Below are 18,806 nucleotides of genomic sequence, written 5' to 3' on the forward strand. Positions count from 1 at the left end.
GTTATATGGTAAGTTTCACTGGACATTATTCAAACCCTTAACCTCTGAGTTGGTCAGATAAGATTGGGTATCATGTTCAATAACCTCTGAATACTCCAACCCAGACATCAGGCTATTCTTCCATGTTTAATGAACAAACTGAATAGTTTTGTTAATTTATAGAAGCCATCCCTGAACTGAAGACTAATGTCAGATCACGAGAATTTTATTATTATTGAGTCTATATTCTTAATTGTTAATCAAGTCTTTCTCTCAATCAAGATATAATCTTCTGTTAAACCTTTAACAAGAGGATTATTTTTCTGCATCACCTCAAGTGGTGTTATGGGTTTAGCAACGACCTCCGTCATTTTCGTCTTTCGCGGGGTTTATCTATTGTAAAAAAAGAACTGAAAGGTTTCCGATATGGGCTCTCAATCTAAAAAATAAACTCAGTTATGAATTCTAAAAAATTGACCCTTAATTTTCAAAAACAGAGATAACAAAGGCAAAGCAAGATAATATGCACCGAGCCAGAAAAAGACAAAAGATTAAAAAATGACCTGTAAAAAATCAGAGTATGCAAGAATAGTTCGGAATGTGTATAAACGTATTTTATGTCCTTCTGAACCTGTTCAAAAGGAGGCCACAAGAGAACAAGCGTAAATTCCAAATCATAAACAATATATGTATATATATAAATTTCACTGGCCTTAAATGCAAGACCTCCATGCCGTCACCAACAGGGCAACTCGTCCTCCTGTCTGCCTCCAAAGGATCCAGGTTCAGATGAATCACAAATACAGAAAAGGAAAAGAGAAAAAAATTAGATTCTCTCTCTCTCTCTCTCTCTCTCTCTCTCTCTCTCTCTCTCTCTCTCTCTCTCTCTCTCTCTCTCTCTCTCTCTCTCTCTCTCTCTCTCTCTCTCTCTCCGACCTAATGGGCACCCCTGTTTCAAATCCAGTTTCACTCATTTCAAACACAAACCAGTGACTGCAAACTGAATTTCTAACAGCAGTGAAGTGAAAATCATGACAACAATAACAAGAGTGATAGAAGTTGTAGAGTGAAGAGGGTGAACTGACCTCAGAGTCTCCAGTTTACAGTCTGGACTCTGCAGAAAACCACTCAGCTCCTTCACTGATGAATCCTGCAGTTGGTTCTGACCCAGGTCCAGGTGTCTGAGGTGGGAGTCGTTGGACTTCAGAGCTGAGAGCAGCCAATCACAGCTGAGCTCTGACAACCTGCACCCCTCCAACCTGAATAGAGAAGAAATGATGGAGAGTTTAGAATCAAAGTCAAATGTCGACTTTAGAATCTGACACTCAACAAAGGAGAGAGGGTGAGTGAATGAGCGCTGCAATCTGAAATCTGACCACCAGATGGCAGGATTTTACACTCTGTACCTTTAAACCAGGGGTGCTCACACTTTTTCAACATGCAAGCTACTTTTAAAATGACCAAGTCAAAAAGATCTACCTACTATACAATCGGTGTGTGTGTGTGTGTGTGTGTAACGCAGATGTTTTGCTAGCAGCATCTCCCAGGATCTCCGGTGCTTCTGCTGTGCGTGACTTTGAAGCGTATTTTGCGAGTGAGGCGTCTCCGTCAGTTTACGCCAGGATTGCAGGCTCACGCGACAAGCACGGTAGTTTGGCATGTATTTAAAGAAAACAACAGCCAAACTCTTTTTGCTGTCCCTGTCTGCTCTCATACAGAATGCAGGTATCTGAAGTATACATTGATTTTAACAATTATTATAGTTTCAGATTTAAAATGAAATCTGCTTTATGTCTCCTTTATTTGATCTGAGCAGTGCAGAAGCCGATCCGTCTCATTTACCTTTGACTGTAAAATCCAGCACATATAAAAACAAAATCCAGCACATCGTACATTATGACCAAGATCACTGAGTTCCTGCCTGAACCATTCTACCTGCTGGAAGTGACGAGGACTCCACACGATTGACCTAATGTACACCCCTGCTTCAAACCCAGTTCCACTCATTTCAAACACAAACCAGTGTCTGCAAATTGAATTTCCAACAGCAGTGAAGTGAAAATCATGACGACAACAACAAGAGTGATAGAAGTTGTAGAGTGAAGAGGGTGAACTGACCTCAGAGTCTCCAGTTTACAATCTGGACTCTGCAGAAAACCACTCAGAACCTTCACTAATGAATCCTGCAGCTGGTTCTGACTCAGGTCCAGGTGTCTGAGGTGGGAGGGGTTGGATTTCAGAGCTGAGAGCAGCCAATCACAGCTGAGCTTTGACAACCAGCAGTACTCCAACCTGAATAGAGAAGAAATGATGGAGAGTTTATAACGATGGAATTTTACCAGGGTGTCATCACTCTGAACATCAAAGTGAAACGTCGACTTCAGAATCTGCAACAAAAGCAGTCTGCAATCTGACCACTAGATGGGAGGATTTTACCCACTGTACCTTCAAGCCCAGTTTAGGGCGTGTTTTCATTGCCTCGCCTCACCACGGTTCGCCTCGGTACGATTGCGTTTTCATTGGCTCTGTGATTACGAGACCGTGGGCGGAGTCGACACGGTAAAGCGGGACAATGTTTTCCCCAGCATCACTTCTGTGCGATACACAACAGCGCAGCGATGGACAAAGTAGAAGTTGTTTCATACCTGCTGCTCGGTCTGTGGTTGCTTTTCTGTTCAAGAAAGAACACTTTCCCTCACTGAAGTCACAGTTGATCATTTATGCAGCAACATTTATAATTTATTGTTTCATTTTCCATGCGAGCAAATGTGTAGTTCAACCTTCATATTTTCACCAAAAGTAAACACGAGACGGATACAACGGGAAATAGCGTTTATTTAAAAACAAACAAACAGAAAAACAGACAGTAAACACGCCTCCTTATTTGAAATAGCTGCCCTAGCGAGCCAAGGACGACTTTGTTATATGCCGCGGTGTTTGAGGCTTCCTCGCGGCCAAGAGCCACGTCCTCTCGACGAATCAGTATTTCGTCTCTCCTCAAGACTCCTGGGGTTCCCTAGCTTACCGCGCCTCACGCAGGAGCAACTCGATTTATTTTCTTTACCGAGCGCTTCGCCATTTGCCGTTTGTCGTTTTCGCGAATATGGTTGAACACACTCGCGACGTCGAGGGCATTCCCGGTTCGCCTGCCTCTCCCCAAAAGACGAAAGTAAACATGTATTGAAAAAGCTGTTTTCAAAAACTGTATACACATAAATGTATTTGTACAACACCAATAGTAGCTACTTGTATTCACGGTAAAATGTACCTGACACGGAATTCTGTGTCAAAGGAGTTGGCGTGGATGTCCGCTCTGACAGGGAACATCGACGCGGACACGGAGCCAATCCAGTGCCCTGCTCGTCGCTACTTCACCACTAAACTCGCTTCGTCTTGCTCGGACCCTGGGGGATTGAGGTACCAAAACAGCGCCCCCTACAACTGTGTAGCGGCCAGTGCAAACACCCTAACACCATACCATGGCGAGGCGAGGCGAGGCAATGAAAACACGCCCTTTCATTCATTATCAAAAAAAGAGTGTCTGCAAATTGAATTTCCAACAGCAGTGAAGTGAAAATCATGACAACAACAACAAGAGTGATAGAAGTTGTAAGAGTGAAGAGGGTGAACTGACCTCAGAGTCTCCAGTTTACAGTCTGGACTCTGCAGAAAACCACTCAGCTCCTTCACTGATGAATCCTTAAGGTGGTTCCAACTCAGGTTCAGCTCTCTGAGGTGGGAGGGGTTGGACTTCAGAGCTGAGAGCAGCCAATCACAGCTGAGCTTTGTCAACCAGCAGTTCTCCAGCCTGAATAAAGAATCAATATTTGATTTCTTCCATGGTGTAAATGTCATATTCAGAGTCATTTCTCTCTGTTGATGATCCAGATGTGCAGCTGTTGGGATCACTGAGTCATTCCCTCAAAGGAGTCATTGTGCCAGTGGGTTGTCAACACAATAACAACAGCAGTGTGTCAGTCAGTGTGCAGCCAATCAGCAGTGAAGATGGAAAATAATCAGTGAGTCCTTTGTGTGCTTGTGGCTGTTTTCAGTCATCAGAGACTCGTTACAAGTCAAACACATTCAAAGGACAAGATGAAGAAATACTGCTGCACTATTAATCTGCCTCTAATATTTCTTCACAGGATCTTCTGCTCAGTCATGTGACCTTCATCACCAATCAACAACTTCCATTGAGCTCCAAAGTGACTGGAGACATTTTCCACACTTTCTTCCACCATCCAAAGTCTTTTCTGGCTGCAGATTGTTGACATGAAAATATCAACAACATCCACTTTGTCTAGATGAGTCTTTAATATCTGCTTCAAAGTCTTCACACTGAGCAGCGTTACACACCAGTTGTCATCTGCTGACACACACTGTCCACCAGTAGAAAGCAGGAACTGACCTGAGAACTTCCAGTCTGCAGTTTGGACTCTGCAGTCCAGCACAGAGCAGCTTCACTCCAGGATCCCTCAGGAAGTTCTCATTCAGGTCCAGCAGTGTGAGGTGGGAGGGGCTGGACTGCAGAGCTGAAGACACCACTGCACACTGAAGCTCTGAGAGTTCACTGGATGAAGGAGAGCAGAGAGAGAAGTTGTGGTCGACATGTGAGATTCTAAAGACAGTGAAAGTGAATCAAGACTCATTAATGTCTGATCATCATCATCATCATCATCATCATCACCATCATCATGTAAATGGAGGGAAGTCCCGCGGTGGTGCAGCATGTGTTTACATCTGTGGTGCGTGGTGCCGGGACACTGCAGTGGTATGCAAACACTGTTCACCACTGGCACAGTTGATGATCATAAAGTGCCGTCCATTCTATCTGCCCTGGCAGTTTACTGCCATTTTGCTAGTTGCAGTTTACATCCCTCCCACCAACAACAGCAGTGAGAGGAACGCTGCACTCAATGAACTGTACCAGGCCATCAGTGATCAACAGACAGCAAACCCAAAAGCTTTACCATCCTCACTGGAGATTTTAGTCATGCTGACCTCAAGACTGTCCTTCCAAAAGTCCACCAGCATGTTGGATTTCCAACAAGGGGGGACAACGCTTTGTATGTGGAGATGTTCCGAGGGAGGAGCAGGGCTCGTGCTCATGTGCGATCAATTCCACGAGGATTGGGACGCTCAAAGGAAATGGGTGTGCGTTTGTGCGTTCGCAACATTTTGAACATCCAGATTTTTTTGTTTCAGGATGAAATCCATGTACGTTTTTGTAAATGAAGCCCCAGGTCCTCAGTGTCTCCACTACAGTGTCCTCAGTGCAGCTTCACACTCCAGTGTGTTCCAGCCACTGAGTGTCAACACGTCCTGTTGTGACTGACAGTGTTGCTCTGATCTGCTGCTTCAACTCAACATGATGCTCAGTTGTGTGTAAAGTCACTGCAGCTTGGAGCTCCACTGGATCAGAGATCCTTCACTGGCGTCTCTTCGGACTCCACTGCATCTTTGATCCAACTGCTGTTTCATTGTCTGCTGCCAAATGAAGGAAGGATGTGATGTGTTTGTGTGTTCAATGTGTTGATTGTGTTGATTGACTGTGTAGTTCCACAGTTTTCATTCATGTAGCCGCTCTTTACCTTTGACGCTCAGGTGTCTTCAATGTCCGTCCGTCATACCAGCACCACTACATCATTCATAATTTGATGAGACGTGGGTTCCATTTAACTCGTTTATTTTCCTTCTTGAGTTTTTGGTTCGAGGCAACACAGACAACGTGAGGTCAAAAGAATTTTTGGCTCACCAACCACTCCGGCTTGACCCGCTTTCCATCAAACAAACATTTCGGCCATTTTTTTTTCTCGACCTAAAATAGCTGCGGGTCACCTTTCAAAATAAAATAACGGCTTCAGCATCAGAATCGGATGGTCTGGTTCCCTTTCTTGAAGAACTTGGCAGTTGTCAGCCGGAAGGCATCTTGCACTGTACCCCTGACGACGCCATTAACTTCGTCCAGCAGTGCAACGTAGGGCTCTTTCATCAGACGTTGACTGATACATGACTGAACGAATGGCTCGCGGCTTAGCGCATCAGCGACAACGTTCTTAACGCCAGGGACATACTTCAGATGGAAATCGAATGCGGCAAGCTTAGCAACCCATCTTTGTTCACATGCGTCCAAACATGGCTTTGTTAAGATGTAGGACAATGGGCAATGACAATGACCAAACTTGTCACAAATGGCCCATTTTAACGCCAGGAATTCCAACCTGTGCGCTGGATAGTTAATTTGTGATCGGGACAGTGTCTTGCTGGCGAAAGCGACAGGTCGAGCAACAGTCTCACCTGGTGGCACTTGAGACAGGACTGCGCCAATGCCATCAAACGACGCATCAACAGCGAGAACGAAGGGCTCACTGAAGTTGGGGTGGGATAAGGTGACATTGCAAGCTAATTCATTCTTCAGGGTCTGGAACGATTCTTTGCATGCAGCAGTCCAGTCGCTCGCCATAAGCGCTGGTGGAGCAGATGATCGCTTTTTCACCTTCCTGCCTCTCATGGCCTTATGCTGCACCTGCCTTCCAGAGAGGAGTCTGAACAAGGGTTTTGCTTTAGCAGAGCAGTCAGCTATGAAGTGCTGATAGTAGAAGATTAGGCCCAGGAAAGAATTAATCTTCCTCCAGGAAGGGGTCACACCATCACTCTCCATCAGGTCAGCCTCTCCCACATCCATGATGGCTTTCATCTTGTCAGGGTCCTTCATCACCCCGTCCCCACAAATGACATGTCCCAGGAACCTTACTGACCTCCGCAAGAGATGACACTTCTTGGGGGCCAGTTTGAGTTTGTGACTTTTCAGACGGGAGAACACCATCTCTAGACGCTCAAGCGCCTGCTGTTCAGTTGGGGCAAAGACCATCAGGTCATCAAGATAGCAGAGCAGACTAGTGAAGTTTTCATCCCCGAAGATTGACATCATCATTCGCATGAATGTTGCAGGACTGTTGGACAGACCTTGTGGCATTCTGTTGTACTAGTGGAGGCCAAAAGGTGAAGAGAAAGCTGTGTATTTTTTGTGCTCTTCATGGAGTGGCACATTGTAGAAGCCAGACGTCAAGTCCATGGTGGAGAAGAAGACATTTCCTCCAAGTGCAACCCACCGATCCTGGGGTGCCTTGGGCCAGGCCGTCGAGTCGGACCATGAACAGGACTGTTTGAAGCTGGGGAAGATCTTTGCAGGAGCACCTTCTCCAGCATGTTAATAAGGCGGTTCAGGGCATCAGGGTCAGTGGCCTGTGGCTGCAGTGGGCTCTGTTCTTCAGCAGGTGGTGCAGGTGGCGAGACAGCAGCAAGAGCATTCACTGACACCCTTTCTCTGGAAGTTCTGTTCACTGACATCATTTCAGAATGATATTCGTTCAGAATGTCTTGGACTTCACGAGCAGTCCACTTGTCTATCGTCTTCGACCTGAAGGTCATGGCGAGCTCAGTAGAAGGGCAGTTCTTTATGAACATTCGAGTCACCTCAGTGCTGGGGCTGTCCAGTGACTTTCCTTGCTCCTTCAGACGTTCAATGGCCAAGTCAACAGCGCGGTTCAGTCTAAGCCTGTAGTCAAAGGCATCCTCACCCTTCCCAGGAAGAGTGGTGTAAAAGTCTGCTAATGGGAGTGGTGAACACGGAACAGAATCAAAGTGCTTCCGCAAGAGACCATAAATGGCATCGGGGTTACAGGTGATGTTAATACCACTGTTCCTGGTCCCAAACCTGACAACATCCTTTGCTTTGCCACCAAGATGAACAAGGATCTCCTCCGCTTGTTCCTCAGGTTGCAGATTCCCCCTCTTAATGAAACTCCTCATGAGCTCCTCCCACTCCTGGACGGAAACAGAGTCTGAGTTGTCTCCTCTGAAGCAGGGGGGCTCCTTCAGCTTTCGATAAGGGACATATTGCAAATGGGACACGTCAAAAGCATTTGTGGCAGACACATTTGCATGGCTAGGTCGAGGGGTAGCACTATGTAAAGGGGAACTGGCTAGCATATCAGCATGGGCAGGTGAAGGGGCAGCACTGAGTAAAGGGGTAGTGACAGATGCACTGAGGTGAGAGATAATGTCCTGTGCCACCCGCTGGCTGACCTGTTGAATCAATGCATCACCCATCTGACCTACAATACTAGCAGCAATAACATCAGGGGTAGGTGCAGGGGAACACATGCTGTGCCTGTCCGGGACAGGGGAATGCGTGCCCTGGCTAGCAAGGGCATGAGGGTTTGCATCTGAGTTGGGGGGAGGGATAACACCAGTACTGAGCAAGGGGCGCCCAGGTGTACACTGATTACCCAACACTACACCACCCCCCTGAACAGGACTCTCAAACAGTAAACTTGAAGGATGCATAAAACCCCTCCCTCTGCCAGCACCAAAAGGAGTTACAAAAACATTACCCTGAGGATTACTCATCTTTCCAAAAAGTTAACAAAACACAATACCACAAAACAAAAGGATGAAACCACAAAAGGCCTAGGCTGGAAACTGAAAAAAATAAAAATAAAAAAAATAAAATAAAATAAAATAAAAGTACATAAACCCTCTATCTGATGTCTAACACTGCACAAAAGCAACACATCTGAACAACTTCAGTGACCGCAGATGAACAGCAGCAGCAGAACAGTCCCCGGGTCGCTCTGCAGCATCGGTAGCACAACAAAAGAGTCTCGAGTCACGGCACCAATGTGACCTCTCCTATTCTGTCCTGCTTGCTTTATAATGAAGACTTGCATAAGTCAGGTGTGGACCAGCAGTTTATTCTCTGAAACAGAATGGGACACAACCATAACTTGCTCCGTGAAACTTGGTCACCTCCTGCTTCATGGGCTTCCTCTGTACTGAAGTAGCGATCGTATAGTTGTTGTTTCTACAATACAAATAATATTAAAAATAAAATACATTTTTCTACAAAATACAAAAAAATGACATTCGCAATTTCAATAATTCGCTCCCTAAAGCTCCATTTTTATACACTGTAACATTCTTCCAGTTACACACACATACCTGAAACAGAATGGGACACAACCATAACTTGCTCCGTGAAACTTGGTCACCTCCTGCAGAGACAACGTGCTCCGTATGAGAGCTGTGTCCTGCTAATGGACATGCTAGCATGCTAATCGTTTTTAATAGCAATAAAAAAAAAAAAAAACGAACTTTGCTAAAAAAAATAAAAATAAAAAAATAAATTAAAAAAAATTAAATGAAAGACACCAGCACACATTTAAACACTGAAACACAGTTACATGAAGCATAGCTCAACTTATTGCATTAATTTCTGTCTCAGCAGGGAGGAGACCGTCTCACCTGCTTCATGGGCTTCCTCTGTACCGAGGATCGCCCAGAATGCAAAGCGCTAACTTCAAAATAAAATACAAAATAAAATAAAAATAAAATATAAAGAGCCATGGCTGTGCCCCAACCAAGTTTAACATGATTGAACACAATTTATTTTGTGTGTGTGTGAGAGAGAGAGTGGATGACGCCTTGCAGGTGCGGTCCTGGATGTCGGCTGCTGATTGGACGCGCCACGGCTGAGAAGGAGGAGCAGTCGAGCCAGCCTGACTGTCATCCCTCCTCCGCTCCCAAGTCTGCAGTTAGTCACTTCTGAAATGGTGTTAGAGCACGCAGCCGTAGGTAGTGATGGCCGATGGAGACTTTGTTGAAGCTTTGACACTTTTTTCAAAAAATGGTTCATTACTCGAGGCTTCAATGACACAGTGCTCGAGGAGGTCATCTAGTGCTCAATAAAATGAAGTGCAATAGAAACGTGTTCATTGTTTCATAGGTTGTTTGGGATTTGATTCGCCATGCATTCTTGTTGGACAACACTACATGCTTGTATGGTTCAATGCTGACACAATAAAATAAAAATGAAAAATAAAGACAATGTCTCTTTTTTGGCACGACTGATTGTAGTAGACTATAGCTCTATACTTAGCCTGACAGTTTGTGCAATGAATTATATTATATCCTAAAACAAGACTAAATAGCCCATAGTTTAAAAATATGTTCAATAGTAAGTGTTCAGTGGGTCAGATGTCAAATGTGATCTATTTAAAATGTAGAATAGATGAGCTAAATAACACATATAATACACATTGATGGGAATTGAACCGTCGCCTCAGTCTTGCAAGTCCAAGATTGTCATAATGTACCACAAACCCAAATCACACTCCCTTTTTTCATCTAAGCTGTTTGAGTTAGCGTTAGCACACCGTGATTCCTCATCAACTACAGGCCTACACTTCAAATAATTATGAGAAAAATCCAACGTAAAGAGAGCACTTCCATTAGGAAATAGTCAACATGAAATTTCGTCTTCTACTGACACCTGCTGGTCAAATTGAATAGTTGCAAATATTGTGAAGAAGTTGTCATCTAATTCTAATCCTAAACAATATGGCCATTCGAAGTGAAGTATTAAGACAATTAATCAGGTTTGTACTGCTTGATTGAACACATTCATTGTTCCGTTCCAGTGCACTAAAACCCACTTCCCTTCAGGACCGTGTCAGCGAAGCCAAAACTTCCTTGAGTGACGCTGTTTCCCAGCATGCAATGCGAGCTAGCGATTCACAATACTATTTCATCACAAACATGGATGTAAAAAATAAAAAGGGACGAAAAATGAAATTTCAGGAACACCAACCATTGCAATACAAGCAGAACTGGGCAGAAGTTTTATATTATGTACACCATAATACAGCCTTCTGGTGGACAAGCCATACTATTTAAGCCGTGTCCTCCTATGGCACTTCCGTGGGTGGAAGCTCGTCGTAGAGGTCACGTGCTGGTTGCACGTCACTCCACCGATCACCTCGGGGAAGGTCGTTGCCCTTGCAGGGTACCTGATTCAGGTGAGTATATGGAAAATATGGGTCAATGTGGTCAGTCGTAACAAGAGAAGCTTGCTGGCAAAAATAATGCACTACAAGTGGATGTAACACTTCTTTTTTGTTTTGTATGAGCATTTAAAAAAAACAACAACATAATAATAATATGGATTTTGACCATGTATGTTTTGGAGTTCATTGAAAGAAGTTAATATATATATTTATATATATATATGTGCGTGTGTGTAACTTTAACTAACTTATCTATTTCTATCCATCTATCAAACTTACTATCTAGGGATCTATCTACTACTAACTCTCAAAAAACTAACGGACAACCAAGAGCAACAAAACCAACCTACTGCAATTCGTATATTTTAGTGTGTGTGTGTGTGTGTGTGTGGGGGGGGGGGGGGGGGGTGTTAAAATGAGCACAGTGATTGGGAGTGTAGTTCCGCAGCATAAAGTGTATCTTCAGTTGTCGATTGTATGTGTGGGAGTCCCTCAGGTTCAGCCCAGCTGATTTAGTGTTCGGTGAGAGGACCCTTGCGTCTGTTAAGGGGTACGTGGCTTTCCGATGTTAAGCGAGTAGAGAATAATGTGTTAGATTACGTAATTTTTTTTCCGTGAACGCTTGCATCGTGCTTGTGAAACTGCTCACAAAACTCTTGTCGCCAGCCAGTCTAAAATGAAGCGGCAGTTTGACAAGAAAGCTGTGGCTCGAGTTTTTGAGACAGGCGTTGTGTGTTGGTATTGTTGCCGTTACCCGGTTCCGGTTTGCAGGCTGGTTTTTCTGGTCCGTATGTCGTGGAGCGCAAACTTTCCGATACACATTATGTAGTGCACACTCCTGATAGAAAACGATCGTCCCGCGTCTGCCACGTCAAAATGTTGAAAAGTTACGCCCGGTTCACACTGGACGTGGAAGCGCCGCGAAGCGAAGCGCCGCAAATCGCCAAGCGCTTCCATTCAGCGCCCATGTTAATCAATCAGTGCGTTTACATGCAGAGCTTAATCGGACTAAGCAATCATTCGGTTTTCTCGTCCAATCGGAGTTCTCACCTTGGTCCCCGTATCCATGCAGCTGAGAAATTCAAATTATTGACGGGTCCTCCTCCCAACACTAGGGGGTGGAGTGAGTCTTTTCAGCCGGTCAGCTGCTTTCGGTTGACATATTAAATCTATTATGATATGGAACGATAGTTCATAATGTACGTGTTACTTGCTTTGCAGATAAGGTGTACCCTATTTCTTGTGCTCCTGGTTATTTTAAAAGGCAGACAAGAACGTTGTTTGCTGTTGGAGGGCTACAACAACACTTCGATGCTACGCTTTGTGCCGTCGCTACGGACCCCAAACTCTCGTTCTTGTTGGATTCTGGTTCGGAGCAGACTGGTGGGAGAGTTTGTGTACAGGTTTTGCAAAGGAACGGTGTCTTCAGTTATACACACGCTCATTAAAGTGCCGACCGTGGAGGAAGCTGGTGCCGCTGCACGCCGTTTCCAGCAGAATAACAGCGAAATTACCCAAATAAAAACAAATCAGGAAAACATCTCTTTGCTGTGCTTTTATTTACAAAGTTAAAATTCTTCTAACTTACAAAAAATGTGAACGAAAAGGTAGAAATATAAATACGAAGGAATACGTATTTGTTCAGGGGTGCGCAAAGCCGGAGCCCTGCATTTGCTGCGCTTCCCTTTTTAAAAAGGTCTCCGTTGTGCGTTATTTTAATATGTCCATCTCTTTTAGAAGAGAAAGCATCACCCCGGTCTCATCCTCTCTCCAAATGTCAACATTCTTATTCGCGTTTGCCAGGTTGTTTCGCGCCGTCTGTTTTGTTAGATGACGTAGTTGTGCGGTCATGAGTCGCGAGAGCGAGGCGTGGCGCATGCGCACTCGCATTGTCCAGTTAATAGTCCGATTAAGGCGTATACATGGCAGAGAAATTCGAATTCCAATCGCATTATCTGGGTGTCTCAATCGGAGTTCTCCGATTCCAATCGGAGTTCTCAAACTCCAATCATAATCGGAGTAAGGTGTTGTTGGTTTGGTTCTTTTATCCAATCTCATGCTACCAAACCGCGTGTTCGTTGAATGAAGAGAATAGTAGACAAGTGAAATCTTAAGAAGTTTTAGTAACAGAAAAAACAAGATACTTGGTACAGAGTTCCGGAGGCTTAACCCTAACAACAACAATGTGTTATCAGATGCCAAGTCTGATCTATCTGTCCCTTACGCCATCTTAAATACAGAAACAAACAGTAATAAAATATGTAGATGTCTTCTTCCATGTCGTCCTCCTATTGGCTGTCCGATGGTATAGCCTTCCCCGTTTTAGGCTAATCTGTGGCAGGAAACAAGTCCTTATTTGGCCGGGAGCCAAATAGTCCATCCTCCTCTCGATCTGGTCTGCTGGAAACTTTCCTGCCATAAAACCCTGAGGTGAAAAGTTCGTGTTCCCGTGCCTGAAAGGGTCACAAACTTTATGGGGGGTAACAAATGCAGTTTCTGTGTTCACCCCCACTTTGATCACCCCAAGTCACTGTTCCTGAGGCTTAATCAGTCAAACAGTATCTGTCTTTACTCCGAGGTTCTGAATGGTACTGATAAGAATGGGCAAATGATTATAAGAGGACTACATGTATTGACATTCATTACATTTAAACATTTAACTAACTATAATACTTCTAACACATACATACAATATTTGCTAATATACTAACTCTCACTGCTATAATGCATTAAACTAAATATAGAATCACAACAGTGTTTACATGCACGTGAGTTCTCCGATCATAATCGGACTAAGGCAATAATTCGATTTTCTCTCGTGCCATGTAAACGCACTGAATGTAGTGGTTCAGACCAGACACGAACAGGCGCGCGGCTCGTGCCATTCATTTCAATGGAAGCGGAAGCGCCGCGCCAACGAATTTCGCGAGCGAGGCTCCAACTGGTTCACACCAGACGCGAAAAGCTCCGCGACAGTCGACAAGCGCTTCTGCTCAGCTGCACTCTTTTTTTCACTCCCACTTTTTCACTTCTTTTTTTTTCTTTAAAAAAAATAAAATAAAAAAAATCATTTTCGTCATCGCCCCCCCTCGCCCCGTAGCCAGCCCGCTCCATAGCTCACTTTTGTGCGTGTGTGTGTAAATAAATAGAAACACGCACTCAGGTGTCCATCTCAAGACAAGACCTCTTTCATAATGATCATTGACCGGCATCTCTAGGATCAAACAGACGTATTTTGATCAAGTCTTCCTCTGTGTGTGTGTGTGTGTGTGTGTGTTTAATCTCTCTCGCACTCTGATACAATGTACTGACAAATATAACATACAAATATGATATATGATCGAATTTGTCATTGGGTTTTTATTTTGAAATTAGTTTATTTTGAAAATTCACCAGATTTTCTCGTTTTTATTGAGCGACTTCCTGTACTATTGACGAGGATCGCTCGCGGCTCGCGCACGAAATAGAGCAGACGCCGAAACAACAAATGCATGCCGCGAGCCGCGCAACCACCACATTGATTAACGTCGGCGCCGAATGGAAGCGCTCGGCGGCGCTTCGCTTCCACGTCCAGTGAACTGACGTTAAATGCATGGCGCGATCCGTGAGGGGAGCCGCGCGCCTGTTCGCGTCTGGTGTGAACTACTACATTGCTTAACATGGGCGCCGAATGGAAGCGCTCGGCACTTTGCGGCGCTTTGTGGCGCTTCCGCGTCCAGTCTGAACTGGGCGTTACGTCGCTAGGAAAAATGTGTCGCCTGAGCCTCCGCCCCCTCTGTGCCGATTGGCGGAGGGAGGGCTCATGAAAAAAAAAAAAAAAATCGGTGTTCATTCGGCGCGCCTGGGAAACTCTGAAATTATGAATAACTTAAGCTTGTTTTTGTCCCATTTGCCTGCATCAGCCCGTCATGATATTGTTAAATTAATTGAGAGCCACCCACTATTGTTTTCTGACCACCCCCGCCGTACGTCAGTTTTGCACCATGACATAGAAGTAGAGGGACATGCCACAAGTAAGCAGCACGCACACAGAGTCCATTCTGGGAAGTTAAGAAAGAAGCTTTGGCTCTCCTTCTGACAGTGCCCATCTTGATGTTAATTTGGGGTCAGGTTTTTACAGACTATAATGCCCTCGTGGTCCTGGATAGGATGCGCAATCAAACCAGCCGTAGATGCGGTGGTCTCTGCTCCTGCAAGACTTCAATCTCCAGATTTGCCACAGGAAGGGGGGTTGATAATGTGTTGGCAGATGCATTATCACGTGTACATGTGGACGAGCTGCGGAATTCTTATTTCAGGGGAACTGAGGTTTTTCTTGTTTAGTTTTGTTTGTAGGTATGTTAATAGGGTTTAGTTCTTAAGAGAGGGGGTGTTATGACCCACAGGTGGGTCTCGGTGCCTCTATCTAAATAACTATTACCAATTTTAAACGTTTAGTTTTTTACTACTACACAAATGTAAAGTCAAACAACATACGCTTACAGAAACTCACACAACAAAATATAAATTAAAATGTGTAAAACAAAAAGAAAAAAAAATCTGCATTCAGATAACAGTTTTGTCCTTTAGTGAAGATTGACAATGAGAAAAACCAAGAGCCTCATCTTTGTGCGGCTGATCCTGTTTCTTCTCTCTGTAAATATCTGCCCTGTTTTGGAGAAGATTCTCTCTGAGGGGACTGATGTTGCTACAATGCACAGTCTCCATGCCATCACATGTGTAAGGCGTCGGTAAATTGAAGCCTGCAGTTTGCAGTTGCAGCTGTTGCACGACAAAACGGGTCAACCAACCCGACAAACGACCCGGGTGATAATCGGCTCCGATCGGCTTGCGATGGAATTGGGACACCCAGGACAACACCACCTTTTTTTTTACCTGCCGCACGGAATGACGTTGAGCGTAACGTACGCTAAATCATAATATCGCGCCAGTCAAGATCATATCGCAGGCCTGTCCCGCTCACCAGATATCCAAGAAGGTTGGTGAGGGCTGAGCGGGCAAAACCTTTGGTGACTAAGTACCGAAGGGGTGAATTTTTTCTCTACCTTTTTGCGCCTGAGTAAAAAAAGGGGGCACAGGGACGCCTGTGCAGCTACAAGTAATAAGTCTAGACAGGGATGGGGAAGAACCAGCGCAAAGTGGCTGCTGCAGTTCCCCAGGGGGGACAAATTGTGGACGACATGCGGAAAAAATACGGTCCAGATTGTCTTGATATGTCGGATGTTTGGGTTGAAAAGTATGGTTTCCCAGAGGGGGGATCACTGAGTATGGAGGAATTGAGAAACCTCCGGGATAAACTGAATATAGCCGAGGGAAAGGTTACAAAAAAGAAAAACCCAAACCGGTGGGAGATTCAAATCATCAAAGATCATGAAAGGTGTTTTTCATTCTGGAAACCTGAAGCAGAGGTCAGGGACAGGAAACAAGTAAAGAAACGTGCTCCAGCGCTGGGCGCTGGAGCACAGGGGTGACAGAGATAACGGCAGAGGGTGCACACACTCACACACACTCCCCAGAGGAGGGAGAAAAGGAGCCGCTCACACACGAGCATTCAAATGCACCAAATCGTCTGTATCCTTCTCTTACAGGCCCGAGGGACCCTCTCCTGGACATGCCTGTCTTCCCTCCTCCCGCCTGCCCTCATCCAACGCTACCACCGTACAACCCTGCGCACTCCAGCACCGACGCCGCAGCGTCGCCACGTTCATCAGGACTGCCGTCAACCAAATGGCCAGCCTCATCACTGCTTTCAGACAAGGGCTGCTCCCCCAGATCGCCAAAGCAGTTAACACAAGCTGCTGCGTGGGGATTGAAGATGCCCGGCTGACAGAGGTCCGACGTCATGCAGTGCACGCTGAGAGGCTTCTGCAGGAGGCCAGCGATGCAGAGGACAAGAAGATAAAGCGTGCCTCCCTCACCATGATGAAGCACCTCAGTGACACGGCGAGACGGCCCTACAGGAACAACGACAACCGACGAAGGGCGACTAGCGGAGATAGAGGCGAAAAGGGGGCGTGCCACATCTGCGGCCGCATGGGTCACTGGGCCAGAGAATGCCCTGACAAAGGAAGACACCGCGGGCAGAACCATGCCCACCGCAGCCAAGAGAGTGATCGCGAGGACCGGAAAAGAGGATCCAGAGGGGACCAGGACATGTTTATGTAGCATAATTGTGGCAAAGCACTGTTCCTGCTTTTGTTGTGGTTTGTGGCGTGTGTGAGAGTGATCAGTGAGCAGGGTGCAGTTACCCACTTCTACCAGTGGAGGTCGTGTTCGCCCCGGGGAATAACGCTAGAGAGGTCTCTCAAGTGGCTCGTGAGACCTATGTGGAGCGAACCATCGTAGCGGACGTTAACGTGTGTGTTATCTGTTGTGCTTCCACAGGTGAGAAGGGGAAAGGGTTGAAAATAAGAGCAAATGTATGTGTGGCTGTTTCGTAATTGAAGTCTGAGATCGAGGGTATGTGAGTTAAATTTACGTTTTGAATGTGTCGTCTCTGAGTGATTACCTAGCGAAGAGGAAACAACGGCTAGCCCGTTGCTAGGTTACCAGGAGGCGGGGTTGACGCTCGGTTACGTTAGTGTTCGTTTAACGTTATGGGATGTTTATTCAGTAGAAATGTGAATATTTAAACGTATACGAGTAAGATTGAATGTGGGAAACGACATGATTAATAAGTTCAAGTCGAAGTCGGGTATGGATCTGTGTTTTGAAATGTAAAAAGTAGATAACGCTCGAGAGGAAGTCTCTCAAGTGGCTCGTGAGACGTATGCGGAGCGAACCGTAGTAGCGGACGTTAACATGTGTGTTGTCTATTGTGCTTCCACAGAAAACCAAAATAAAAGCTTCTAAAGAAACAAAGAAAAACAAAAATAAATGTGTCTTCGCAACATTACCACGCTACATTTACGTTTGACTATCTGCTTTAATATAAAACCACAACAAATGTGTTTTATAATTGTCTTTATATAATCTACAAACGTATTTGTATGATCCAGGGAAAATTCCATGTTTGTTTGCGAAACTCATTGGAAGAATGAAGAAAATCTGTTTGATTGTTATTGTCATGAACATGAATCACAAAACATATATATATATATATATATATATATATATATATATATATATATATATATATATATATATATATATATATATATATATATTATTATTATTATTATTATTATTATTATTATTATTTTTCCATGTGTCACTTTAACAGAGACAACGCCATCTGTAATTACTATGTTTGGTTGCATTTCCCTGGCAGGCAAAGATAGATGGAAGAGACATCCTTCTGGGTGGAAAATGGGACTGGCTTGTCTGTGGCTGGTGGAGGCTCACTGGGCTCATCAATCCGTCCATCCATTCACCTTGTTCGTCTCATCCTGACTGCAGCACGCCACTGTGGAGGCTTGACATAACACACATTAGATTAATAACAGAAAAGCAAAATGTGACTGATGGTGTATTATTTAGTGTGCTTCAGTTGTAATTCTCATAATAATGACTGTTTTGCTGGCTTCACACAATATATATAATTGTCCTGTCTTAGTTAAAAGCCCACTCACCATGACGAGGTGCAGGCCAAGAGTGGGAACACAAACACAGACCAGAAACGAACAGGACAAATCCAGACAAGACTACAAAAAACACAAACACAAATAACACTAATATCACTTTGACCACTATCTTTTTTCACAAGAACTTTTATTTCTTTACAAATTGAACCTTAGATTGTGTCACAACAAATTAAATAAACCCTTGAAACAGCCAACAAAACATGAAATAACACTTCATCAATATTATAATGAGTATCCTCATAAATGATTTCAAGATAACTTTCAACACTTTCTTACAAATTTTTTTTTACGTCTGCCGTAATGATTTTCAAGTTTCTTTCATGTGAATATTTTAACATTGAACATGTTAACTGAACAGTCAATGTAAAATCCCTTCATTGTTGCTCTGACCTCTTCA

The 18,806-nt window shown here is 44.5% G+C and overlaps 1 protein-coding gene across 1 annotated transcript in view; it reads right to left on the reverse strand.

Moving 5' to 3' along the window:
* Positions 1-18,806, reverse strand: part of LOC142889835 (uncharacterized) — an 89,316-nt gene that overhangs the window by 20,092 nt on the left and 50,418 nt on the right. Inside the window, exons 3-6 of the mRNA XM_076028491.1 lie at positions 4,388-4,549; positions 3,614-3,787; positions 2,098-2,271; positions 1,065-1,238 (exon numbers count right to left, since the gene is read on the reverse strand). Coding sequence (XP_075884606.1) covers positions 1,065-1,238; positions 2,098-2,271; positions 3,614-3,787; positions 4,388-4,549 — 684 coding nt within the window. The remainder of the gene's footprint in view (positions 1-1,064; positions 1,239-2,097; positions 2,272-3,613; positions 3,788-4,387; positions 4,550-18,806) is intronic.

Source organism: Nelusetta ayraudi, unplaced genomic scaffold, assembly GCF_046127955.1.
Source record: "Nelusetta ayraudi isolate G7.1 ecotype Tasmania unplaced genomic scaffold, CSIRO-AGI_Nayr_v1 ptg000024l, whole genome shotgun sequence".
Taxonomy (NCBI): Eukaryota; Metazoa; Chordata; class Actinopteri; order Tetraodontiformes; family Monacanthidae; genus Nelusetta; species Nelusetta ayraudi.